At 37.6% G+C, this 26,175-nt stretch overlaps 3 protein-coding genes across 4 annotated transcripts; 1 reads left to right on the forward strand and 2 right to left on the reverse strand.

Annotated features, from left to right (window-relative positions):
• Nucleotides 1-511: 511 nt before the first annotated feature.
• LOC106138417 (exostosin-3) lies at nt 512-8,999 on the reverse strand. Its single transcript, XM_013339558.2, has 12 exons — nt 8,690-8,999; nt 7,935-8,060; nt 7,149-7,660; nt 6,649-6,866; nt 6,403-6,490; nt 4,972-5,755; nt 4,290-4,514; nt 3,979-4,181; nt 3,434-3,535; nt 3,070-3,244; nt 2,279-2,383; nt 512-1,690 (listed from the first exon to the last, which is right to left on the reverse strand). The coding sequence occupies exons 1-12, from the start codon at nt 8,807-8,809 to the stop codon at nt 1,586-1,588; spliced, it is 2,763 nt and encodes a 920-aa protein (XP_013195012.2). The 5' UTR covers nt 8,810-8,999; the 3' UTR covers nt 512-1,585.
• An 81-nt stretch (nt 9,000-9,080) lies between these two features.
• On the forward strand, nt 9,081-25,001 carry LOC106138418 (uncharacterized). Of its 2 annotated transcripts, none has more exons than XM_013339559.2 (10): nt 9,081-9,492; nt 10,563-10,709; nt 10,954-11,049; nt 11,722-11,838; nt 13,930-14,005; nt 14,411-14,474; nt 14,685-14,792; nt 16,711-16,769; nt 16,986-17,144; nt 17,709-25,001. In XM_013339559.2, the coding sequence occupies exons 1-10, from the start codon at nt 9,206-9,208 to the stop codon at nt 20,349-20,351; spliced, it is 3,756 nt and encodes a 1,251-aa protein (XP_013195013.1). In that variant the 5' UTR covers nt 9,081-9,205; the 3' UTR covers nt 20,352-25,001. The 2 variants fall into 2 exon arrangements, with proteins under 2 accessions (XP_013195013.1, XP_013195014.1); XM_013339560.2 differs by having other exon boundaries at nt 16,992-17,144.
• LOC106138420 (decapping and exoribonuclease protein) lies at nt 23,274-26,085 on the reverse strand. Its single transcript, XM_013339561.2, has 4 exons — nt 25,308-26,085; nt 24,734-24,998; nt 24,419-24,557; nt 23,274-24,261 (listed from the first exon to the last, which is right to left on the reverse strand). The coding sequence occupies exons 1-4, from the start codon at nt 25,792-25,794 to the stop codon at nt 23,995-23,997; spliced, it is 1,158 nt and encodes a 385-aa protein (XP_013195015.1). The 5' UTR covers nt 25,795-26,085; the 3' UTR covers nt 23,274-23,994.
• Between the last annotated feature and the right edge of the window lie 90 nt (nt 26,086-26,175).

Raw genomic sequence — 26,175 nt, forward strand, 5'->3', positions numbered from 1 at the left:
AAATACTGCAGATTGCAATCTACAGATATCCGTACTAATATTATAAACGCGAAAGTCTGTCTGTCTGTCTGTCTGTTCCTCTTTCACGGCCGAACCACTGAACCGATTTTGATGAAATTTGGTATGTATATAGTTTAAAACCCGCGTTCAAACATAGGCTGCGTCGTAAAAATCGACCCCCAAAATACTCAAATGGGGGGTGAATATGATCTCTATAGCAAGTAAGTAGCTGCGCCCCGGGGCTTCGCTCCCGTGAGAATTTCGGGATAAAAACGACTCTATGTGTTATTCTAGGCTATATTCTACCCATGTACTAAATTTCATCAAAATCTGTCCAGTAGTTTTTGCGTGAAAGAGTAACAAACTCCGCAAGTACGCTGACGAAGTCGCGGGTACACAGCGAGTCGTTTATATGTGAATGATTGTGCCATTTCCAATAATGTCAGAAAATATTGCGTTTTAAAAAAAAACAAATTACTTATATATAAAAAATCTATATATTTTTCTACTACTGAAACTGAACTGTATATAAAATAAAACCATTTCTTTTTTTATAAATACGTACATTTATTTCAATGATTTCATCATGATTATGTTTAGGGCAAAACTAAAAATGTAAAATCAAATTATGTAAAAAAAATTGTTCATCAACATACTTTTCTAACTTTCAAAAGTGATGCCTACTTGCATAAAAAACATTAATATAAAAAAGATGACATTAATAAAACTGGTAAAAATATAAAAATTAGAATGAGTGTGATGAAATGACTAGCAGACTGATTATTAAAGACCTAAATATTATCATTTTATTTTAACACATTACCTAATTATCTGATATAGCTGAACATGTTTAATTTATTTTTTTGTAAAAAAAAATTAAATTTATAAATTAACTACTTGATACTTACTCTTGGTGTACTAGTATATACTTAGTGCACTGTCCTAATCAGTACATACAAATTAAATGCAAAATGAAATAAACATTCGTTGATATTATTCAATCTGCATAAATTGAACAACATATTTTCTTAGAGAAAATTTCATTTTACATATAACATCGTTTCCTTTCAATAAATAGAATATTATTATTGGAAACTTTTCTTATTTCTAACTTCTTGTGTCTCTCTTACTTTAACAAACAAATCATTTTTTTAACTATATACACTTTGCTAACTACGATTGTTCGTAAATTAAACAGCAAAATCGTCAAAAAAACATTCCGCTTGTGTACTATTAACAATTCCATGATTTAGGTGCTTATTCTTTTTTTCTCTTTATTTTCAACCAACATATCGCACCATCAAATAGAAATAAAGCATAATTTATTTCAAAAAAACAGTACAGCCACGTTTTCAATACTCGGCATGGCAGATTTCCAGGCACACTTCTTTTTAGCTCACTGGATTTCCTTCACACCGGATCTGGCATAATGTGAGCACCTCTTAAACTGGGCCGCTTAACGGTAACGCAGTGAAATTTTGCCTTAAGTTAGAACATAAACCTTATGATTGAAATAAAAGGTAATTTTTTGGTGAGAATATAGCCTAATAATGGGTATAAGAAAAATGCAAATAACACTATGGCACTATATAAACTTGAAACACTTCTGTTTGTCGTGCGGTATCCGCGTCTTGAACAGGACGGAGTCGGCGCGGTATTGCGTTGATAGCAGAGGGGTGTAGCCTAAAACCTAAAATTAAAATAATGATATTACCCAGGTGAGCAAAGTGGAATAATACATTTTTTCACATTCAATTCATTGGGCGAATATATTGAACTTCAAGGGTCAACCCATTTGGTCTGTTCTGACGTCACTGTGCTTCTATCTGTTGTCATGTATTGTTAAACTCTCCATTCGTAGTAAGTTTTGCTGTGCCCGCGACTTCGTCTACGTGGCATAGTTATTTTGGGCGTCATTGAAGCCCTCAAGGATTAATAATTTTCCCCTTTTTTTCACATTTTTCATAATTTCTTTGCTCCTAAAAGTTGCAGCGTGATATTATATAGCCTAAAGCCTCGATAAATGGTCTATTCAACACAAAAATAATTTTTCAATTCGAACCAGTCGTTCTTGAGATTAGCGCGCTCAAACAAACAAACAAACTCTTCAGCTTTATAATATTAGTATAGATTAATACATAAAATCATGTCTTCTCGGAGTGGTAGGCAGATAGTACATCTAAAAACATATACAAATCCGGATTTCTCGATGAGTTGAACTGGACTATGAGATATTTCTATTTATAACTAATAAAATACCAAAATATTTGTAACAGACCTGAGAAAAGAACTGTATACATTTATGCCTCTCGTGGAAGTGCGTCTCATCTGCGGAGAGAGTTACAGGGCAACCAGGGCAGCGAAAGGTCCAACGTGATGTGACCTGAGGGACAACACACACAATTAAAACATACTAAAATTCCGTAATACAAGAAACTATAGACGTAGAAAATAAGGGATAGACATAGTGTGGCTTTAAAAAAGTAAAGTATCGTTATGACGGCGTTGTACGCATGTGTGAGTGACAGCAAACTTGCATTCTATGACGTGACATGAAATAATCTACGACGCATCTGTGATGTAATGAGTGGCCAACTGTCACACAATGTGAGAGAGTGAGCGTGAGGCGTGTATATTTTGTATATATACAGTGGCCCGGCAGGCTAAAGGTGTTTTATTATTCCGTATAATAAAATTCCCGTCTGTCTTTTTTTCTACGTTTATGCAAGAATCGTCATCGAATAACTGTGTACGCAGGCCTCCTTTCATCAGTATTACACTTAAAAAATAACCTTAACAGGAGTTGTCCTAGTTATGTGAGAGACAAGAAAGTTCATGGCCATGACTTCACAGTTCATGTACTCGTCAACATAGTCTCGCACGGCAGATGGCAGCACTCTCGAGTACAATACAAAAGGCGCTTGCGTTAGTGGCACTTTCTCTTAAAAATATCCCAGTGGCCGTTTTATGACTCTTCTCTTTGGATAATTCTGCTTCTTTTTCTCTCTTGAATTAGCGAGAAACAATAAATTATTTTGCTGCCGAAGTCACCTATCAAAATTTACTAACCTTAACAGGAGGCTTCCTAGTTATGTGAGAAACAAGGAAGTTCATGGCGATGTCTTCGCAGTTCATGTACTCGTCAACGTAGTCTCGCACGGCGGACGGCAGCACGCGCCAGTACGCCCACAAGTAGTAGCGGTGGACGAACGCCGCTCCAGTTAAAACCATGCTGAGCTCGCAACTAAGATACGAAAGTGTAGGTGATTTATCAAACAATTGTTAACTGAAACTTACATTTGAACTACCGAAAACTACCGAATCGAATTTAATAAAAATGGACAGTTTAAGTAGGATATCCCTTCTTAAGAGGGGTCATCTTACTCCCAAAAAACTAACACTTTAGCATGAATATGTTAAAAGTAACGTTTACCTGTAGTTTGAGTTATACAAAAATCCATTGTTGAAATTTAGATCCCAAGCGTGATATCGTCCAGGGAAACCTACTATACGATCTCGGTGTTCCCGCCACACTCTGAAACGACAAAAACCAGGTTTGTTACCAAATCCTGATAAACAAAAGTTAAGTATTGAGCAAGTTAATAGCAATCTATAGTAAATAAAGCGCATAAGTTTAAGCTGCTTCCGAAGATTGGACTTTGAAATAGGTAGCGATTTATAAGGGGTCAAAATACTACTAAAATGTCCTCATATAAAGCTACAGGTACATACTCGTACATCGAAGGCCAACCAATGAGATTCGCCACCTTATTTGTTCCTACTTGTTTGGACAATTTGGCAAACGCTAATGAACGTACTAACGTGTGTTAGGTTGTTGGCCCATGGTGTTCCCGTCTTCACGATTGGAAGCATAACTATCATATTAATGTTTTATTTCAATGTGCAACAAATATAATCAATCCAACACAAAGATGGGACGATTCGCTCTCAAAAAAAATCTAAGAGAAAATATTTTACCTAAAGGCAAACACGATTTCATCATGTCTCAAATGAGCGTCGTCGTCCACACACAGCACGGCTTCCGTCTCTATGACATGATACGGCAAGAACCGGTTGTTGAGGGAGTTCTTAGAGGCGCGGATCACCGCCACGGGAGCCCCGGACTCCGGCCAGCTGGCCATGTTGGCGGGAGACGACGGCCCGTTCCACACGACCACTACCTGGAATAAAAAAACAATGGATTGCACTCCGACAGAAGTTGGCAGAAGTTATGTGGTAAACGTATCGTGTCTAGTCATGAAGCGTGTGTCAGCGGTGTCGCTGCGTACCTTATTGAGGTACGGCAGGCCCCTGAGCCGGGCGAGCGCGGCCGCCAGCACGGGCTCGCGCTCGTGCGTGAGGATGACGACGGTGAACTGCTCGCGCGGCCGGTCGCCGCCCAGCGCCTCGCCGAGCTCGCGCCCGGCGCCGCCCGCGCCGCCGCCCAGCGGCCGGAACCCGGCGCCGGACCCGGCGAAGCGGGCCTCCGACGTCACGGTCGGGTCCCATGGCAACTGCCCATGTAAGTTTTATGGTGGTAACGGTTTTGTTAAAGAGGCAGATAAGTACAAAGCGTCGGCGGTCGAGTGGTTAAGATGTTTACCCAAGATCGAATGCTATGTGCCAGTTTCCGACTTTCTCTGATACCCTTTTCTAATTTACGTACATACATTAGTTTGAACGCTAACTGATAATGATACGGTCAGGGAAAACATTGAGGGAACTTACAGACTAAGGCAACTATACCTATATGTACTCGTATATTGTAACTATGATCCAAGGCGGGTTGGGTACATGTTAGTAGATTAAAATCACATACATACATACATACATACATATGTTCACGTCTATATCCCTTGCGGGGTAGACAGAGCCAACAGTCTTGAAAGGACTGAATGGCCACGTTCAGCTATTAAAATCACACTTTTAGATTTGTAATCTCATTTTGAATATGATGTATAGTCTACTGACCTGAGGGTACAGCGTGAAAGGCTCGCCCCACTCGTTCCACAGTTCGTACCCGTGCAGCAGTCCGATCGTATAATTCCGTTTATACGCGGGACTCGGGTACGGCGCCTCCAGTGGGCCCAGGGTCTCGTCCTGTTCCGTGTCTACTGGCGCTGGCTCAGACTTCGGCGGGTTGTAAGAGTCATTGAACCCTGGCGCCCCCACCACTGACACAGCCGGCCGCGGCGGAATATTTAATCTGCTCCTTATAACTGCGAGCAAAGAATCCACACTCGCTTGCACCGAACTCAAATATCTCTCCCAAATCACGCGCCCTTGTCTTCTGAACGCTAACAAATCAGCATCGGACATCGCTCGCAGTAGGAAATGCAATTCTGTGACACGCGCTTTAGGTAAAGAAACGGCCACCCGCCTCCAATCTAAAACCTCGTCGAAGGGCAAACGGATCCTGTCCCCTCCGAGTATCACCGGAATCGCTCCAGACCTTAACGCTTCGTACAGTCTCGCTTGTAACAGCGCTGTAGTAGTATAACTTCGGTCTCCTGGAGCTAATATAAGGACAAAAGTGGAATCGCGTAATATAGCTCTTCTAGATCTATCTGTGCCACATAGTGCCCAGTCTCCAATCGGTAGGACCGATTTCTTCTCTACTGGTGGATCACATTCAAATTGTAAGAAAAATGCATCTTGAGTAGGCGCCGCGCTCGCTACTTTTTGTAGGAAGTCTATCAGGGATTTGTCAAGATCTTTGTCTGTAGCTACCGCCGGCGGTTGTGATCCCTGAAAACTAAACGTAGCTTATGATTGGACATCAAATGTTTTACACAATTGATTAAAATATATTTTAAACACATCTGTTTCCCTACATCGACAGGATAACAAAATGGAAAAATGAATAGAGACTAATGTTTCGGCTACCCCAATAATATAGCCTATCCTTAGTAATTTAAACATGTCGTAATTTGTAATGCTCCGTACCTAAAAGTTGAAAACGGGACCCTAATACTCGGCAGCCTACAGAAGCCTCCGCTATCTGTCTGTCCGTCTGTCACAAAGCTGTATCTCGCGAGCCGCGATAGAATATAAAAAAAATAATAATAATAAAAGCCCCCTTTGCTTATAATAAAAGTTCTTTGTTCGTATTTCTTTTGCTCAATATTTATAACGGTAACATGTAGACGCTTAAAATTTTCACAGAATATTTAGTTGTATATTACCTTTTGAAATAAATAATTAAAATTAATAGACATACTAAACCTCTTGATTCAGACAACTGTCCTGTTGCAAAGGTTGTGGAGGTCAGACGGGAGCCGCTCCATGTCCAACTTGAGACATGCTCACAACCTCGGCTTTCTCTTCTGAGAGGTGACGATGTAACCTGGTGTAACGCCAGGAGGAAGAAGAAGAAATCATTGGTGCCCAGTAGATACGTACCTAAGCAAGTATTTCCTTCTAGCGGGCGCCATGGGCGCACAATCGACCCACACGTCACCGCCGGGAGGACCAAGAGCCGGCGGAGTCACTGTTATAAAAAAAATATACCAAATTAAAACTGTCTGGTTTGTATTTTTTGTATTCATATAGGGCACATGATTTTACAACACACAGCTCAGCCGAAGCCAAACCAATAAAACGTTAATGCAATAAATTCAATCAATAATTTTCATTCATTCACTTTACCTAAATCGAATCCCGGCCGGAATCTCGTCAATGGAAACGTCGACTGCGCCACCATAGCGCGGCCAGTAGAAGCCCCAACTAACGCGTCTCCCGAGCCCACCCATAGAGAACGCCGCGCAAGGTTTAATAGCACGTGGTTCCGACCGTCCCCGCCCCAGTACGGCAAGGTCTTGATCGCAGTCTCGTTGATGTACATCTTATACGATTCTGTGGTGGACCTTGAAGTTAAGGGATGAGGTTGTTTTTAATTGAGCAGTCTAGATATATCATAACCAGGGTGTCAGTCAACCAATATTGAATACCTTGGTGCGAGTTTCTTGACTGCTTTTTGAACTCTGACTTGGTTTAATAGCTCAACATACTTTCTAAAGTATAGAACGTTATTCCATATTAGACAATAAGTAATTAGGTATTTAAAACAATATTGTTGAACCTCTCATATGTTTCTTATTTTAACAATAGTGCAAAAAAGATTTGGTTTTTAAATTATAGTTACTTACACAGTATTTTTCTCATAAGAAAATGCTTCTCCAATTAGTACGAGGTATATGCAGGCTTCATTTGGATCTTGTGTAAGATGGGTGTTGTAGCCAAGTGTTTGGCGAAGTGTGGTTTTTAGGAACCCGTCAACCTCCGCGCCGGCCAGTGGAGCGAATACATCAGGTTCGTAGAAATAAACAGGAAATCCAGACGTGAGAGAGCATCGAGAATGGTCGAAACAAGAGAACATGCGACAGTGGACTTCAGATGACATCTCTAATGGGGCAAGTACAGGTGGAGGTCGCGATGGTAGGATTTGTTTGGGTGGAGCTAATTCAGGGGAGTCTCGTCGGCTGGCCTCGAGTTGCGCCAGTCGTGCCTGGTCAGCGGACACTCGCAGACGTTGCAGCTCGGCGGCGGCGCGCGCGTGCTCGGCTTTAGCGCTGTCGGCTTTGGCGCTCGCCGCTGCTGCTTCACGTTGCAGCCGCCCGCGGCGTGCCTCAAGCTCTCGTAGTTCTGTTGATACTGATGCCTGACATTAAAATTACAGACAGTCAGACTTTAGAATTTCATACATTATTAGTATTCTTTATATGTAGATCAGTAATTATAATAGTTCAGAATAAAGCAATAACATAAATGTATTTGAAATGATATAATGGGAGCCACTGGACTAAGGATTGTTCTGTTACATTTATTATACTACTTTAATATATTAATTTAAGGCATGTTGTAAACAAACATCTAATAATCATTAGACATTTGTTACAAAATATTGCCATCTACAACAACTAAAATACAGTTACCTTAATTCTCAACATTTCTTCAATTCTGATTTTAAGATCAGCTACATTCATGGTGGAAAAATCCCCAAGTGCTTCCAATGTATGTCGCATATGATTGCCCCCAATTGAGCCCAGAGTTGTTTCATACTAAAAACAAAATGGAAATGGAAAATTTCATCTACTGATAATTGACGATCTGAAGATTCCAGGTGAACAAATAATGCAAATAAGACTTGAAAAAAGCCAGTTTTTTTCAAGTCTTATTTGCATTGTTCAAATTGTATAAAGGATTTTTAAGTCTTCTTCCCTAATATCTTGAATTTTCATAAGCATCATCCATATAATAAAATTAGGTGCAGCTTGTAATATGATAAATTAAGAGTAAAACCTAATAAAACAACATTTGTATTGACAGTTTTTTAATATGCAAATGTCTTCCAGAACCTTTTCACGTCATAAATAGTCATAAATAAAATTTTATTCCTTGCAAACGATAATCTTGGCTCCATACCTATTAGTACATATGAACATACAATGGTTCTCTGTTTTCCCCAATGGTAAACGGTTAGATAATGCTATTTGCATTAGGTCCTATAGTACTTTACAAATTGTAATTGTTACAATAAAGAATAAATAAATAAATAATACTATGAAGTATCTAAGGAGTGTGTGAAATAGGTGTTTTCATCCATTTTAGATAGCTTCATAAAATTACTCCAATCCTATCTTGTATAAGTATGGTGATACAGTTATAATTAAATAAATACGTTTCATACCTTAGATAAATAATAATGAGTAAATAGTGGAACAACAAATAATATCACCGACACTAAAATTATAACCCGAGACAATTTTAAATGACCGAGCCACAAACAAAAACGTTCATAAAAATACATTTTTTTTAATTCATGAATTCATTTCCTCTTATATAAATCGAAGTTTATATGTTATTTTCAATTTTCAATTTAATTTTACAGCCAGAAGAAATTTAACAACAACGCTCTTCATTGTGTCAGTAAGGTTGACCTATGTGACATTGACATTGCCTTTTTATTTTTATGAACTTCAACCACGCCTGCCACGACTGCACCACATTCTACGTATAGTCAGTCCCAGCTTAATTATTATTAAATATGGCAATACAGTTTATTCCCCCTCACCCTCCACCTCACCACAGCTGATCAAATGTCAAGAAAATGGAGTTTAGTAGTTACGCATTTTATACATTCAGAATAGAAAAAGTTACAATATGAAATTAAATAATGTAATCTTAGTAGCCTGCATGGGTTACGATGGATAGTGCAAGTCCATTTCAACCTTGGGCTTCTGATGATAGTGCGAAAAACGTTAAAACTGAAACAGATCTAGTGGATGACGCGAAACTTCATCGGGAAAATGTCAATCATCCAAAACATACGCAAACTGCGTCTTACGATAAAGAAAGTGTCGCCGTTTCAACCAACGCTCCTGGATCGTCCGGCGCCGCGGGCACCGGCGCCGATTCCGCCAGGAGTTTCGAAACCAAAATGGACTCTGCCAAAATAGCTTCTATGCAGCAGATTGTGGAGAACACTATCAGGTATAAGCTCTTCTTATCACATTTCCAATACAGTGCATTTGTATGCACACACCCACCAGCCCCCTCTTTGGGTAAAGTAGTTTTGGAAAGAACATAAATGTTCTGTATTTGACAGCTTCTCCTCATTGATCTTTAGATTCTAGAGATTAATGATATTATGAAAAAGTTTTGTTAATGTTTATGAATTATTCATCGTTGTAGTCCAACACAAGTCTAATGATAATATATTTATATATTATTTGTTCTTCTACTTCTTAGCTTATTTATTGTATTATTAATTTTTATACCTGGATGAATGAAACTACTTTCATGCAATATGAAAATAAATTCACCAAGGGAGCTTACAGCTTTGATTTATGCCTAATCATTAATTCTTGGATGTGGATGAAAATTTGATCATTCAAATCTGAAAATTTCTTGTTTTAATTAGTTCTCTGCCTAAAACAGCACTCCAAACTTGAGCTGAAATTTTGCAATAAGGGTTATAAAATTATCTTATTCAATACCTAATTATCTTATAAAGTTACCTAAATTATTTGCGAAATACATGGCATACCAATCAATGAACAAATTGTTTCTGACCTCTTGCATATATATGAGAAGTTTTTGTGACAAACTGTTTGTCATTGGTATTGTGAACTGGTCCACTGGTCAATTTTGATAAAGTGTGTCATGGAATGATATGAGATGCATGCACAGTAGTAAACGCAACAACATTGTTTGTAAGATCTAAATTGCCGCAGATATCTAATTTAGTCAGTGACTGTAAGGCAAAGTGTTCTGATGTTAAAATATATTGTTAAGGCTATATAAGTGAAAAAAATATTTAACTCAATTTTTATTGTACACTTTCACCATTCTTCTGGTATTAGTTTCGGTTGCATTCTTGCCTTTGAAGAGGAGCAAAGTGATCATGACCATGATCTTACATTGTCAAAGTCAGACATTTAATATGCTTTAATTTCAGTCTGACCTCTGCCTTTTTTTTACACCATAACAATGACAAAGTGATATAATTTGCATTTAATAATTTGTAGCTTATGATGATCATTTGCATTTAATAATTGTAGCCAAGAAGGACGCCAAAGAGTAGCACAACTGTTGGAAGCAGTAGAAGCATTGACAGGTGCTGAGAGGTTGCTACTCTACCTGCGACTGCCCACTGGTGTGCCACCTCATGACCCATTGAAACAACCAATAAACCCTCTTGGCTCCAGGTAGGTTATAAATTATACCTTTTTGAGGTCTCAAAGCCTTCTTTACTTTAAAAAATATGCCTTTTCTTAAAAAATGCTAACATGGCTTGACATTGAAATTATTTTTAAAAAACAATGGATAACAAATTAAAATTGAAACTGATTTATTCATTCATTTATAATAGAACCCCAGATTAGCTATTATTATATAATTATATAATATTAATGTAACCATGTTTATATTTATTTTATAACACAATTACAGAGCAGAACTTCAACAGACTGTTACATGGATACAGACCCATTTAGAAGTTGACCCTGATGTTTCTCTTCCGAAGCAGGATGTTTATGATGAATATATGTAAGTGTAATAATGTTTAGAAGTATTACCATCTCCTGTTCATTTAAATAAATATGTATTTTTCCAACACCACCTGTAAAGCTAATATGTTTTATGGGCATCTGTGTGTTTTAATAAGTTGTTTATTTTAAACATTTACAAAGAGAAAATAGATCCTAATAGCTAGAAAATGAGAAAGTAAGATTTATCTGAATAGAAAAAAAAATTGAATAAAGTCAGTTTTAAAATAAAATATCTAAAACAATTCCAACTTATATTGTAAATGCAAAAATAAGTTTATTTATGTATGTTTGTTGTCTCTTCAGGCGTTATCTACTAAAACATCTTGAAATTTTGCATATATATAATTAAGAGCTGAAGAGTTTGTTTGTTTGAACGCGATAATCTCAGGATCTATGGGTTCGAATTGAAAAATTATTTTTGTGTTTAGTAGACCATTTATCGAGGAAGGCTTTAGGCTATTTATCATCACGCTGCAACTATTAGGAGCGAAGAACTAATGGAAAAGGTAAAAGAAACGGGAAAATTATTCCTCCTTGAGGGCTTCAATGATGCTCAAGGAGGAATAATTTTCCCGTTTTTTTTGTGTGTATAATGTATTTACATAAAACATGTTTTTGGTAATCCCCTAAAAAGACAAAATCTCCAAACTTTAATGTGTTTTTTTAACAGAGCACACTGTGTAAGCAGTAACATGAAGCCACTGTCGACGGCTGACTTCGGTAAAGTCATGAAGCAGGTGTACCCGACCGTGCGACCTCGGAGACTGGGAACACGCGGCAACTCTAGGTAAGTACAGTACACGAACTTTAAGAAGGATTCCTGTATCACCTGCATATTGCGGGATTTGTATGATGTCAATGATAAATTAATATTAGTAGACACATAGGCAGGTACTAGTAGTGTACAAATATGATGTCAGAGTCGCACGCATTTACGAATTGAAGGATGTTAAAACAAAAATAATGTAGGCGCAAGTGGTATAGAAATAGAGTTCTTTCCAAAAAGGATACAAGGTTTCACTTTATGTCGCCAAGTATCGTTAAACATACTGCCATGAAACTATGCCAAACCATGCCTCTTGAAACATGTTTGTTCTAAGAGCCTCCCAATTATGTTAACTCTAGTGGCGCTAAGAAAAAAAAGCAGCATAACAAAGATATGTTTCCCGTTATGTTGGCCCCAAAGGCAAAATATGATTTATTGGATATAATCCAATAAATCATATTTTGCCTTTGGAGCCAACGCTATAGCGTTTCCATACACATCATCTAATCAGACTAAAATCATTACTCCTAATATGCGGGGGATCGTAATGGCATCAGATCTAGTAAATTTACCTAAATGTGGAACTGGGTTTTTGTTAACAACTTTATTTGTTAGCTTTTGTCAGAAGCCGTCAGAATTCGTTGTGGAAATTTCTATTAATTATTCCTTAAGGGATGCCAACATCATTATTATCTGTTTGCTCAATTTAAGTCAAAACCTATTCACTGGTTTCGGCTGTGCATTAATAGATAAGTCATCTTCTTCTTCTTTCTCTTCATTACATACAAGATGCTTGAGAGTAGGACGTCTTTACTAATGATTAAATAACCGAATAACAGTGCAAAGCCGAATGCTAACCCTCTAGAAAACGATATCCGTAACAAGAAATAAATCCAATATATTATCTATTTCCTTATCAGTCTCTGTCGTTTCGGTCACACATACACGAGTTAATCAGGAAATGTATAATTTAATTTTAACGAAACGATTACGATTATTTTATCATTTGCCATACATTCAGACAATGATAACCGAACTTCACTATCAAGATCTGTATAGATAGCGAACGCGATTACTTCGCTTGAGTTTTTACTTCTACAAAAACCCGACTATTTTTTGGGATAAAAAAATATAGGTACCTACTACTATCCGTATCCTATTAACTTCTATGCAAAGTTTTTAATAACGAAACGTCTAAAACATAAATATGATGGATATTGGTTTTCGTTAAACAACACCATAACTTACAAAAGAGGTACAGCCGAAACTAGTGATATAAAAGATTTTTTGTACATTTTTCTGTAGAAAAATGTTGGAAATTAAAATTTCTGTATAATATATTTATACCATACCAAGGTAAAGTACAACCCGATTGCAAAAGCTGCAATAATTACACTGTCGTGTACTTATAAACAATAGTTTATGTCATCGCACGCATTCAACCTGAAAGATTTTGAGGAAATATGTTTACGTCTGGTTACGTCAAAAGAACATACATTTCATAAAATAATCACACCCAAATATCAGTCGCTTCATTCTCGTGATTTTCAAGTCCATGACGAAATGCTTGGTGAATTATCTGTACCGCCATTATTATGTGGCGTTATCTTTGACGTGTGATAGTGATTATGCATTGATCGTTCTAGGTCATTGCTATTGTGCAAAAAATAATATTACGTTTCTTACAAAATCTCTATTTGATTTATGAATTATAAATTTTCTTATAGGCTACTAAATAGATAAACAGGTTTATGGCTCACTTGCTGGTTATATAGTGGCTATCGCAGTCTATTGACACATAATAATCGCGTAACCGACTTTAATGTTGCCTAAGCTCTTGGAGTTCGCTAATGACAGCATTATCGAACTCCAAGAAGCATGAGCTTGCAAAAGAGCCCTAGTGGTTGTTAGCCTTTTGCCTTAAGGGCCGCCTCAGACAAAGGCATCAGTATAACGCGACGTACACTTTTAGTGAAAACGCACTTAGCATTTTAAACTTAAACTTGATGAAGTACCTATCCATCCTGGTCAGAACTGAAGCGACCCTCACCCGCAACTTGCCACTTGTATAAGCTATAAGATATTTATTATAATAGATTTAAACATTTTCAGGTATTGTTATGCTGGACTGCGTAAAAAAATCAAGTTAGAAGTGCCCCAACTGCCAGACTTGAGTGAATCATCCAAGGTAACTTAAATACTCTTATTGCGTTCTGTTCCCGTGTGGTTCCCGGCACCAATAAAAATAAAGAATAGCACCACTCCATCTCTTTCCCATGGATGTCGTAAAAAGCGACTAAGGGATAGGTTTATAAACTTGGGATTCTTATTTTAGGCGATAGGCTAGCAACCTGTCACTATTTGAATCTCAATTCTATCATCAAGCCAAAAAGCTGAACGTGGCCTATCAGCCTTTTCAAGACTGGTGGCTCTTTCTACCCCGCAAGGGATAAAAACGTGACTATATGTATGTTTGTATGTATGTTACCAATAACTTTATTTGACATTCTAATAAAAAATAAAAAGAAATACATTAATTATTAAGTTTGAAATTAAATGAACAGCATTTAATAAATATAATTTAATTTTTCAGGAAGTAAACGTAACTGCTAGAGAAACGGAAAGAATAGTATGTGAATGGGCTGAAACCAAATTAGGTAAGAGTCATAAACTTATTCTTACGTAAATTAAGTAGCCAGTACACGATTAGGTAGTACTTAGTAAACAACTACTAGCTCCTGGCGTTAGTCTCGATTACAATTTCACCTTTCTGAATACGAAAATATTATATGACACGATGATTTTATCACTAGTAACAATGGTCAAATTATAGTTAATTCCGCCATTCTCAATGTTTTGCTTTTCAGGTGTGAAATTCTCTAACATATCGGAGTTGTCGAGGCATTTGTCGACGTCGGCGGCGCCCCTCGCGCCTCCGGGCCCGGCCAGCAGTTCCCCGCCGCCACAATCACATTGTAATTATGTAGTTGTTTTTATTAAACGTATAACAATAGTACATAACATGCTCAAAACCCGATTACCCGAGATTCTTCATACTTTCGATTATCCGGATTTTCGATTATCCCAATGCCTTTCAGCAACAATTAGTCCGGTTAATCGGGTTTCTACTGTATACTAAACTAGCGTTTACCGCAACTTTACGCCTGAAACGTTGAGGTTTTATTTACCTATCCTTCTTTAGTGAAGAAATTGAAACACTCTTCAGTAAGAAATCGCATCAAATTTCAGTTATGATTTCTGAGTAATGCCCTGAGAAATCATTAGGCTTTTAGCCCTATACAATGAATAGTAACAGTTTATGGTTTTGTTCCTGCTGAGATAAGTCATGGATTTTAATATTTTTCATACCATATATTGAAGAAATGATGAACACACAGCCCAAGTATTAAGAAGCCTAGGTTCGTTTTAAATATGATGTCCCTCATAAATTTGTTACACACCTACATACGTCCTACGTACCAACGTCCGAACCGATTCGTTGCGGATGACACGTGTCCGTGCTATCACTTTTTTTTGCGTGTGGCGTTAGACACGGATGTGTGCCATTTTGAAATCGATGCTAACTCTTTCAATTAAGCTTTAAAGAATTTTTACCCAGAACCAAACTATCATCATTTTGCATGTATATTAAGCTCGTAGTTTTCGTTTCTGATTATTGTAAAAAAAATATTAAATAGGGGTAACCAACCTTTTTAAAAATTGAACAATAAATAAAAACATTTATTAATCAGACAACATGATCCAAAATGTTAGTTACAAGAGCTTATATTCTATGCACTAACATATATTCTTTATACTAACTATGTAAATACAATTAACTAACAAAAGAATGTTGTCACAATCTGTTGTCTGTGGATTAATTTTCAAATAACTGGACAGTCCCCACGATTGGCTATGGCATCCAAAACACTATTGCGGCTGACGGTGAGTTTTGTGAGTGTTCCTCCCAGTCTTGTGAATTCTGTTCTATAACATGTCATCGTCGCATTGTGTTTCAATCTCTGTGTCGGGAATGTACTGTCTTTTACGCCGCAATTCTTGAACAGTAAATAACCATAATATAAAGACAAAATTTAGCAAAGTGATATTTTTTACTGATGGTTTAGTCATTTATAGTTTTAGTCGTTAATACTTAATTTAAACAGTTGAAATTTGTTATGAGGAAAACCAAACAATGGTTATAGATCTAATTTAATACTTCATAATCAATCAAATCATTAGGAAATGCAAAAAAAAGTTAAAAAGGTTTAGCACAACTGCATTCAAAAAGGCACTTACCCTCCATTTCCCAGAAATACACTTATTTTGACACTTCTAATCACTTATATCTCTTTGCCTGACCGTTCACGTTAGATTTCGAATCCAAACTAAGAGTATTCAAGCTTTAAAATACGTCAAAAATGGACAAATACATTTATTCTTATCCGCATGGCTGGAAGACACGGATTCGTGTCATCTAATCATATGGCGTTGGGCACAGTCAGACAGTTAATCAGTGTCACGTTATTTTTGTTCGACGCCACAGTTAAAAGTTAGCGAAATTAGACATCGCAACGAATCGGTTAATGGCCTTTGTGCTAGAAAGCCAGCAGTCACAATAAGATTCAAAGCCATCTGCTTAATAATGCAATTGAAATTTAAAAAGTGACAGCTTGCTAGTCTATCGCTTATAAGAAGAAACTCAAGGTAATTTTTTTTTTAATGACACAATTTTCATGGAAATGGAAGTAGCTGCCACACAAGATTTATTTTCTTCACTCATCATTAGACCTGCATTGATTTGCATTTGTTTTGTTATTGAATTGTTCTGCTTAGGGGGAAGCAAAGGGAAAATCTGACATTAAGTCTAAATTTCCTGTTTTCTTTTTTTAGTATCGCAAGATGATGCAACAAGTCGACACTTGATGAAACAACTGAAAAGGAAAATACAGGTGATTTTTATTTTGTTCCTTTATTCTATAAGATTATAACCGAAAAAAAAACACCTATCTGGAGAGTCAAGAGTGCGCCATTTGACCAATACTGCTAAAAGCATTTGGGTTCAGTAATTGTTTTCTTTTGACGTTTATAACGATTTTACTAACTTATATTTACATATATACGGTATGATTTTGTGTTGGCAACCGTAAAAATAAACTATTTCTCAGACACAGGGTACGCCCGGAAGGCCGAAGAAGAACAAGGAGACTACCGGCGAGTCTCCGCCGTCCACGTCGTACGGCGCGCCCCATCCGCCGCACAAGCTCGAGGAACTGGCTCCCGAACCCGGCTACGCGTACCAGCCGCCGTACGTGCCCGTCTATGAGGTATGCTTTACGCTAGTTTTGTAGAAAAGTTTGAAATACGTTGACGATGTTGATATAGGAAGAATGTAAAGTGATCGTGACAACCGGGAAGTTTTTTTCTGTCCACAACCCAGGGAAAGAGGCGTGATTATATGTTGTTTCGATTAGCGTTGAAAATTCCGAAAGAAACAAATCGTTTTTTACCGTTTTATTGGTTTGTTACATTGAAATATATCAGAATAAAACCTTGGGGAAAAACCGGTTTTATTGAGATTTTCGTCGTTTGTTTCGAAAAATAAGAAAAAAACGATTGGAAAACTATATGTATATTCTATGTATAATTACCAATTTTTAAAACAATGATGCATATTGTAAGGAAATCAATTCTTTTCCTATCGTATTTTTCCGTTTTATTAATAAAAAACATGAAATATTTCATTCTTATCTTTCTTGAAACTTTCGTAAAAAACTTGTATAAAAACGAGGGAATTTGAAAAAAACCGGAAAATTTCCCGCTTTTTTCAACCCTAGTTTCGATGATGTAATGTCGTTATGATAGTAAGCCAGCGTGTGCGTGCGATGCAGGTCCGCGCGCCGTACCCCGCGTACAGCGCGCCGCCGCGGGCGCACCCGGCGCCGGGCGGCGCCTACCACTTCGAGCCCTACGCGCCGCGCGACCTGTCGCTGCCCGCCGAGCCGCACAACGTGCCCATCAACCTCAGCAGCGACGCGTCGCTGGACCTGCGGCGCCGCCCGCCCGACCCGCCGCCGCCGCGCCTGCCGCTGCCCGGCAAGAAGCTCATCCTGGAGACGTACCAGAGCGAGACGCAGGCGGCGCGGCCCGCGCCCGCGCCCGCGTACCTGCCCAAGAAGATGCGCGCCGCGGAGATCCTCGGCGGCAAGCTGGCGGCCGCGCGCCTCGCCGCGCACGACGCGCCCGCTCGTTCCGACGCCGCTTTTTTAGAGGATCCAAAAAACTTAACGAGCCGGTCCACGAGCACCGCCGCGGCGCTGGCCCGGGAGCAACAGGAGGCGGCGAGTCCCACGCGGGCGGCGGACGCCCCGACTAGAGCGCGGCGCCGGCCCGAGCCCGAGCCCGACGCCTGCCTCGGCCTCAACATCAAGACGCCCGTCATCTGCGAGGAGAAGCACTCCGAGATACTCAACAGGGAGCGCGTCATCAGCATCTGCAACATCGACAAGCACGACCTCGACGACTACCTCAACGAGGGCAACAGCCAGGAGCACGAAGAGGAGCTGCTGCGCTACTTCAACCAGCGCGACGCGGACGCCGACCCCGACGCAGTCACACAGGACGCGGCCGCTTTTTTAGGGACGGGCCAGGACCCACTGGACGAACATAGTCAGGGTAAAAACGAAAAAATATCGCAGCTCCGGGAACTGTTGGCCAAAAACTTGAAAAACCAAAGTGGGTCCGCCAATGTTGTAGCCTCTAATTCGCAGCCCGATCAGGAACCCCACAATTCACAAGAAACCTCTCACGAACAACTTCTTAAACCTGTACCACCTAGCGAGGGAGCGTTCAAACCCCTTGTAGGCGGTACGTCTGCGGATGTTTCAAGCGGTCCAATATTGCCAAACCAAATGGTCACTATGAACGGAAACAAAAATGGCAATATGCACCCGATAGAAAATGGCGCCCCTATGCCATATGTAAATGAGAATGCGCCTAAACAAAATGTTGCAAATATTTCTAGTGCCCAGAATTACAACGGTCATTCTAATACGGAACCTCAAAGTCCGACGACTAGAACTCAGCAATATGAATTTGTTCCCATATCCGATGGGTGCCATTCTCCTGGACGCTTTCATTCTAAATCGCCATTAGGGTTCGGGCAGCGAGGTAATAGTCCCATAAAAGTTAATAAACAAATAGTTATGGGTGGTTCATTACAAACATCTCCGATATCGCATAGTACAGCGGCGAGTCCTTTTGTGAGTCCTAGAAATACTCCCGTGCCGCGATCGCGTCACTGCTCGCGACCAATCCCCAAGCCAGGAAGGAAAGGAAGACGAAATCCGCCGTCGTTAGGCATGACCGACGGTAAGCATTTTGCTATGCCAAACGAACAGAAATTCATGTGCAAGACTACACAAGACATCGCGCGGCAAATAAGTGTACCGAACAAGTACTGTCAGCCGATGTCTGCGCCGCCTTCTCCCAACATTTTAACTTCCCAATACAAGCCGCAAATGTTTGGAGTCCCAAATGGCAATGGCCATCACAACTTAAATTTCTTGCCAAGTACACCATTTAGAGAGCACATGAATGGTGATTTGACTCAACCGCTGTCTGCTGATCCCTTGTCGAGCGAAGTGAGTCAATTTTTCCCCGAAACGCCGCTTCAATATCGGCCAGGCCTAGATACTTCGTTCCGGTCGCAGTCAGTGCCGCTGAAGCCCGGCATGAACAACATAGGACTCCTCAGCTACAACAACACGCCCGTAGGCTCGGTCCCACCGACTCCAGTGCCCAATGAGTTTTGCGATTTTGGTAACCTCACCGAAACTTGTGATATATCTAAAGCCTGCCTCAATCCCGAAACCCTAGATAAAATTTATAACGCCATAGACAGTAGCAACGACGTACTTAATTCTAACTCTACGGCGAGCTTACTAAATTCTAATGACCACATGAGAAACGGTTGTGATCCGTTGCCAGACCAACAAATTCTTTCAGACGAGCAACTGAGCTCGCTCATACCTAACGACGAGCTCCTCGACAGAAACAGTCAGTTCAATCAGTCCTTCAACAACAACTCTGCGCCTGATAACGTGGAAGATTTCCTGAAACGAACGAATAGCCTGGAATTCGATCTGAGCGAATTAGAAACCGATAAGAATAAGTACTACACGTCCCGATCAGTGCCTAGCACGCCGTTACCTTACAAACGGACTGCGCCGAACTTGCACATAGACCCTCGTCGCTCGCGGGAGTTGTTCCCCGCGGAGAGCTACCCGGCGATGTCGAATGGGATCTCGTCGAAGTCCGTGCCGTCGACGCCGCAGCTGGCTGACGAGCGCAACGTGTTCAGCTACAGCAACCGCGACTTTCTCATAAACGGCAACTCCGTGTGTGGCTCCAATCAGATGCACGGCATCGTGGTGGACAACGACCAGGAGTTGACCTCTCCGCCTTATGATATGCTGCAAGGAGATATCTTGGAACCTCTGACGCTGGCCGACCTCGACAATGTCGATCTCTAGTTAGCCGTTGGTATCGACTTTTGTATATATAGATTAATGTTGATTAAGATTATTTTTTGTATAAATACTGAGATATTGGCTGTTTTTGCAGAGTATAATGGTATTTTTGTATACCTTCAGTGAAGGTTAACGTTATTCTGTGCATGCCTTATTTTAAATATGGATTGCACACTCCCAAAATTTGAGTCAATATACTATTATATATTGTGATATATATGAAAAAGCATGTAAAATTATTAGAGTAAGCTGCAGCAAGCTCTAAACTTATTCCAGTTTCTTCATTTTGATTTGACTGCATAATATATGTATGATTAATAATAGTAATAGTAACTATTATATCATTTACATATATTTACTTCACATAGTGTCCGTTTATCATTTTAACGTATCGACATTTTTGTAAATTCTAAGTATGTTAATATGGTACTTCTAAAAAAATAAGTGTCTGTCACTTTCAGGTGAACAGAAGTGAAATCGAACATAAGCTATAAGCTATTGTTTATGATTTTATCGCAAGGTAGCATTTGTAGTTACATGGCACCTTGGCTGGAACCAAATGTCAATATCCGATAATACAATGCTACACGAATGATGCAGAAATAGGCTATAGCTATTCTGAAAAATATGAAATTCTTATAGTAAGCACATATTACTTTTAAATCTTCCATTTACACAAACTGTTAAAATGCACATCTTACTGTCTTGCAAATATAGATTTAAAGTTTTTTACAATTGTGTGGTTACATTTTGTAAATAAATATATAAAATAAAACCAGCCAAGTACGAGTCGGACTCGCGCACGAAGGGTTCCGTACCATCATATATATCATCATCACATATAAAAAAACAGCTTTCTAATTATCACAGTTTATAAGATACAGCCTGGTGACAGGTTTAGTAATAGGGTCCTGTTTTTACCTTTTAGGTACCTAACCATAAAAACGAGTGACAGGCTAAACTTTTTAACAGTGAAAGTAGCATTAACTGCTTTTATATAATCGCATATTTCTTCGCGGATTTTTTTTTTATTTCACTATTATAAAAGTAGTAAATGTGTACGTGCCTCATGACAATATACCGCTCATAATCACAAAAACATCGAATTTTGATAAATATTGAATTAATTATTTAATACGAGACAATCACATTAGAGTACATTGACAACGCAAAAGGTACCAGCAACTGCGTATATGTAGATATGTAGTGTATCCAGACCAATGCAGCGTGCCAAGCGCGCTTTGTAAATTAGAATTGATTTCGTAAGAAAAATATATATGAATAGAAATATTATAGTTTGTGAAAATGAATTTATTGTAAGTTAGCACAAAGATTAATATATTTTATTATCACATAGGAGTTTTACTGATATACTAAATTTAAATAGTCGCATCGAATGCGAAGTGAAACTGAATTTTCCATTGAGCTTATAGGAGACAATCCAATTCAGTGTTTGTTGTTGAAAAATATGGGGACCGGCCTAAACATGTTAAAAAAAGAACATTTCACCAGATTAAAATCAATCGGAAATAATTTAAGATACCTATGTTTGTACAGAGTTGAGAATGTACTTTTTGCCTAAAGTACTATTTTGATGAAATGTAGTAAGATACTTCGTAAGCATGCATTGATATATTATTTATAATAGCATACATATCGGAATATTCCGAAAGCGAACTTTACAAGTGCATGCCTTCTCATTTCAATAGTATTCCTGAAACACGCTTTGTAGCGTTGGCCGGCCCCTATTATAGTGGTCCAAAATGATATTATATTAGTTAACGGATTTCTTACAGCATCCACATTTACCAGTCGCTTTAATCACAGCGCCTTGTTGGAAAAGCGTTTTGAACGTTTCATTAAATTGTTATTTGCGGCCTAAACAATAATTTCAATTTCTAACATATTGCTAACTTGTTATTATGATAATCGTCTTCTTTATATTTGCGACAAAACGCCGAAGAATTAGAATGCCGCTAAAAATTTGCGTTTTATACTTTAATAATTGCCGTGAATCAAAAAGAGTGCTTAACATTAACTGTGTTTTCTAAGATTATTTTCGTATTTAGAAATTCAATATTGCACGTTTTGTCGATAAACGATATCCATATTTCCTGGAACAGTGCCTATTATGGATTATATAAAGCTTAGTAGTTGGTTTGTAAACCCTAGTACAAATAACACTAATTCGACAGGGATATACCTAATCTATAGATAAGTGAAACCGAAGACTGTAAAAGTTTGTAGATATTTTCATTACAAACTTTATTTGACAATCACGATCTAACATGGGTATTAATAACGGTACAACCTTGGCGGTGAGAATCATTATTCCAATTTGGTAAAACTTGTCAAAAGGAACTAGTACCTACCTATTATAATTTGTACAATCTAACTCTAAGGCACGTTTGATGTAATGTTAGGTGATTGTGACTTGTAAATATGATAAATAAAGTTTTATTCCTCTATTGGATTTTATCCGAAATAATAACAGATAAAAACATTGTTGTATCACAAAATATACCGTAGATTCATAAACTAGATATTAACAGAAATAGAATTACGTGTTACGAATTGGACATTGTTTAGGCAACTAAAGACCTTTCACTTTAATATTTAATATCTTTTAAGATACCAGGGTAGTCATCTAGTGTGATAAATTTAACAATTATTCGATTTATTATTTTCATGCAATAATTTAGATTTGTTGGTTGAATGACCGTGTGGTGCCTGGCACCAATAGAAAAAATAATAGGACCACTCCACCCTTTTCACATTGGTGTTGTAAGCGGCGACTAAGGGATAGGCTTATTATAAACGTGGGATTCTTTTAGGCGATGGGTTGGTAACCTTGTCACTGTTTGAATCTCATTTGTACCATTAAGCCATGCAGCTGAACGGGAACTATCAGTCTTTTCGGGACTGTTGGCTCTGTCTACCCCGCAAAGGATATAGACGTAACTACATGTATGTATGTATGACATGATGTTAATGTAAATAACATATAATTTTTTTGTGTAATTTTCTTGTAACTTGTATATTTTATCGAATGAATGGTAATTAAATGTCATTAATTAATTGATACAGTGGATACTAGGTATATTCCATTATTCACATTCTCAGTTATAATAACAAATAATATATCATACAATTACAATAATTTGTAGGATTGTTAAAGCCATGAATTGTGTTTTCAAAAATATAATGTAGACAATTAAAAAGATCACAATTAATTATTATAAAGAAGCAGATAAATAGCTGAATTTTTACAGTCATGCGATGGAGACTTTCTTTCTAAAAATAAAATATGTATGTACATTAACATTAGACATAGTACATGACATTGTTTATTTTTACTATAACTATGTTGTTCTGTTAATTATTGTTTTACTTCAATTTTTTATAGACATGTATGATAACTAGTTTTAATTTGTATATGTTTATATTTTAAGGAAAAATATCCATGTTGTTGATTAGTCTTTTATGGATGTTGATTTACACCATTTGCTATACAGTGATAATAAATGGTACCATAGTATATAGAATTACTTTTATTTATCAATTAAAATATGTTTTCTTTTCACAGTAGGTATAAAATAAAAATACTTCAGATATTTATAATAAATGCAGTCTTTAGCATGCATACTTATTTTATAGTGTCCATGTTATGTTTGCCAAAACTCTCACAAAACCAATCTGGAAGTATGGGATCATCATCATTATTGTAAGTTCCTGTAACACGCACTGGATTCCCAGGCCTCCATTCCAATATCAGAGTTATCATGGGTAATGATTGTAGGTCATTTAAACTGTTTTCACCATATTTATGTTTTATTTCCCTTGCCAAACATCGCTTGACATAGGTGAAGAAATCATTCAAGAAGTTGAAGCAAACATTTGGCCTCCAAAATCTCTGAAAACAGGATTTTAAATTATCTTTAAAACATATGAGTGTAGACATGATCAATCTTGCATAGAAACACACTAATAATGAAACAGTTAAGGAAACTAACAGTTTCTTAGAGTTTAAATCAATTAACTTTAAATAGCTAACAAAGCCTTAGACATACCTCTGACATTTTCACAAGGTCTCTAAGTTGAAAAGTTTTCAATTCATCTACAATACCTTCATCATCCCTATATCCACACAATATTGTGTCAATGCCAGCAAGAAATGATTGGCACCACCATTTCTTTGTTTTGAATCTCCTAAAATGTAAGAAATGTTGTGAGAGTAAGGTTCCTGTTTCAGTATGGCTACACTGCAAAATTTAAAAGATAAGGTACTTTTTAAATGGTGCAATTCTGTACAAATCATTATACAGTTTATCATGTCATTAAAAACATATTATGTATAAAAACAGGGTAAGGGTATTTGTTAATACCTAAAGCTGGTCTCTTGTCTTGAAAATTGTATATGCTTGCTTGTTTTTAATTCAATAAATGGTGCATTAGACAAATAATTAATAACTACATCTGTGCTTGCTTCCAGTGAAGGGGGTGTTCCCAGGTGTGACACATCACAATTTATGCCATCCATTTCAGCTCCATATATGATAGTATGACCATTTAATTTCGTTGTGAACACTAATGAAAACTCCTCATTTTCATTGACAGGTTTATCAGGATTGGGATCTAAGTGAGGTTTGTCTGGTGAGGTAAGAATTAAAACATTAAAAATATAGTAGCAGATAAATTATGTTTCACATAAAAGATGTTTCTATTGTGAAATGTGAACAATGACAGCTACAAATACAATATTAACTGGTAATAAGCCTTTACATTTGAGAAAAATAAGTTTTCCTTAATTTCTGCCAGCTGGCAATCGTTTTATATTTGTGACATTAAATGAAGAAATAACAACAGATTGCAAAATGCTTATTGTTTTCAAAATCTCTTTATAATTAAGACTTACGTCTATTATAAGACAAAATCATTATAAATATAGATAAGACTAACCTGATAAAAGAAACTGTTCAAATTTATATCCCCATGATGAACATTTCTTTTCATGTTCTGTCATATTCTGTTTTCTTTGTATGCTTTCTTTTGTGTCTCTTGCACAGAGATATATATTTCCTTTGTGAAGTAATACTACAATTCTCCAAGGATCTTTATTCTCATATGGTGTAAGAGCCACAGAAGTCATAAGACCACGGTAACAAAAAAAAATTGCTTCTTTCAGACTTGTTTCAGGAGGTAATTGAAGCTTTTTTTCATTTTCCAATAGAAAACGAAGTAATTCTGTTATTTTTACATCCAAGTCCGGTGGCCGGTGTATACATTTATCAAGATGCAAATTTAAATCAAATTGCACTCTCTTATCACGAATTGATTTGGCAAACTTTAAATTTTCCAAACCTATATAACCTATTACTTTTGGTCGACCAAAATGTGGAAACGACTTAGCATATATACTAGCGTCGGTGTAAAGTTCCGGCTGCATATTTGTTTGAAGTACTAACTATATTGTTGTGTTATAACCTTATGTAGCTAAATAACCTAGTGTTTACTTTTTACTGATCTTAACAAATAAAAAATACCTATGTGGTACCTTGGGTATGTACCTACCTACCGTCACAAACTAAACAAAGAGAATAACTAAATAGAGATACTATCTACCATAACCTTCCCAAAATATAAATTATCATATTGTCAATATAATTGGGATCGTGGAAAGTAGTCTCTACCTAACCTACCCTTCCGGGAAAGAGTATGTATGTGTCCGTATGTAAATATGTATCAAATTGGTTGGCCGGCTGTCATGCCGATTCAGACCGATCTGACACTGACACATGATAAGTCGACAATTTTTTCTTCCTTCAAA

This window comes from Amyelois transitella, chromosome 4 (assembly GCF_032362555.1).
Source record: "Amyelois transitella isolate CPQ chromosome 4, ilAmyTran1.1, whole genome shotgun sequence".
NCBI lineage: Eukaryota > Metazoa > Arthropoda > Insecta > Lepidoptera > Pyralidae > Amyelois > Amyelois transitella.

Coding starts and splice junctions, on each gene's coding strand:
- LOC106138420 (XM_013339561.2), bottom strand. CDS start 25,794: ATGCAGCCGGAACTTTACACCGACGCTAGTATATATGCTAAGTCGTTT. Junction 24,558..24,733: donor AGACAAGAGACCAGCTTTAG/GTATTAACAAAT, acceptor CTTACATTTTAG/GAGATTCAAAACAAAGAAAT. Junction 24,262..24,418: donor ACCTTGTGAAAATGTCAGAG/GTATGTCTAAGG, acceptor TCCTGTTTTCAG/AGATTTTGGAGGCCAAATGT.
- LOC106138418 (XM_013339559.2), top strand. CDS start 9,206: ATGGATAGTGCAAGTCCATTTCAACCTTGGGCTTCTGATGATAGTGCG. Junction 11,050..11,721: donor GATGTTTATGATGAATATAT/GTAAGTGTAATA, acceptor TTTTTTTAACAG/AGCACACTGTGTAAGCAGTA. Junction 14,475..14,684: donor ATGGGCTGAAACCAAATTAG/GTAAGAGTCATA, acceptor TTTGCTTTTCAG/GTGTGAAATTCTCTAACATA.
- LOC106138417 (XM_013339558.2), bottom strand. CDS start 8,809: ATGTATTTTTATGAACGTTTTTGTTTGTGGCTCGGTCATTTAAAATTG. Junction 6,867..7,148: donor TCTTATGAGAAAAATACTGT/GTAAGTAACTAT, acceptor CTTAACTTCAAG/GTCCACCACAGAATCGTATA. Junction 3,245..3,433: donor TTGTATAACTCAAACTACAG/GTAAACGTTACT, acceptor TTCGTATCTTAG/TTGCGAGCTCAGCATGGTTT.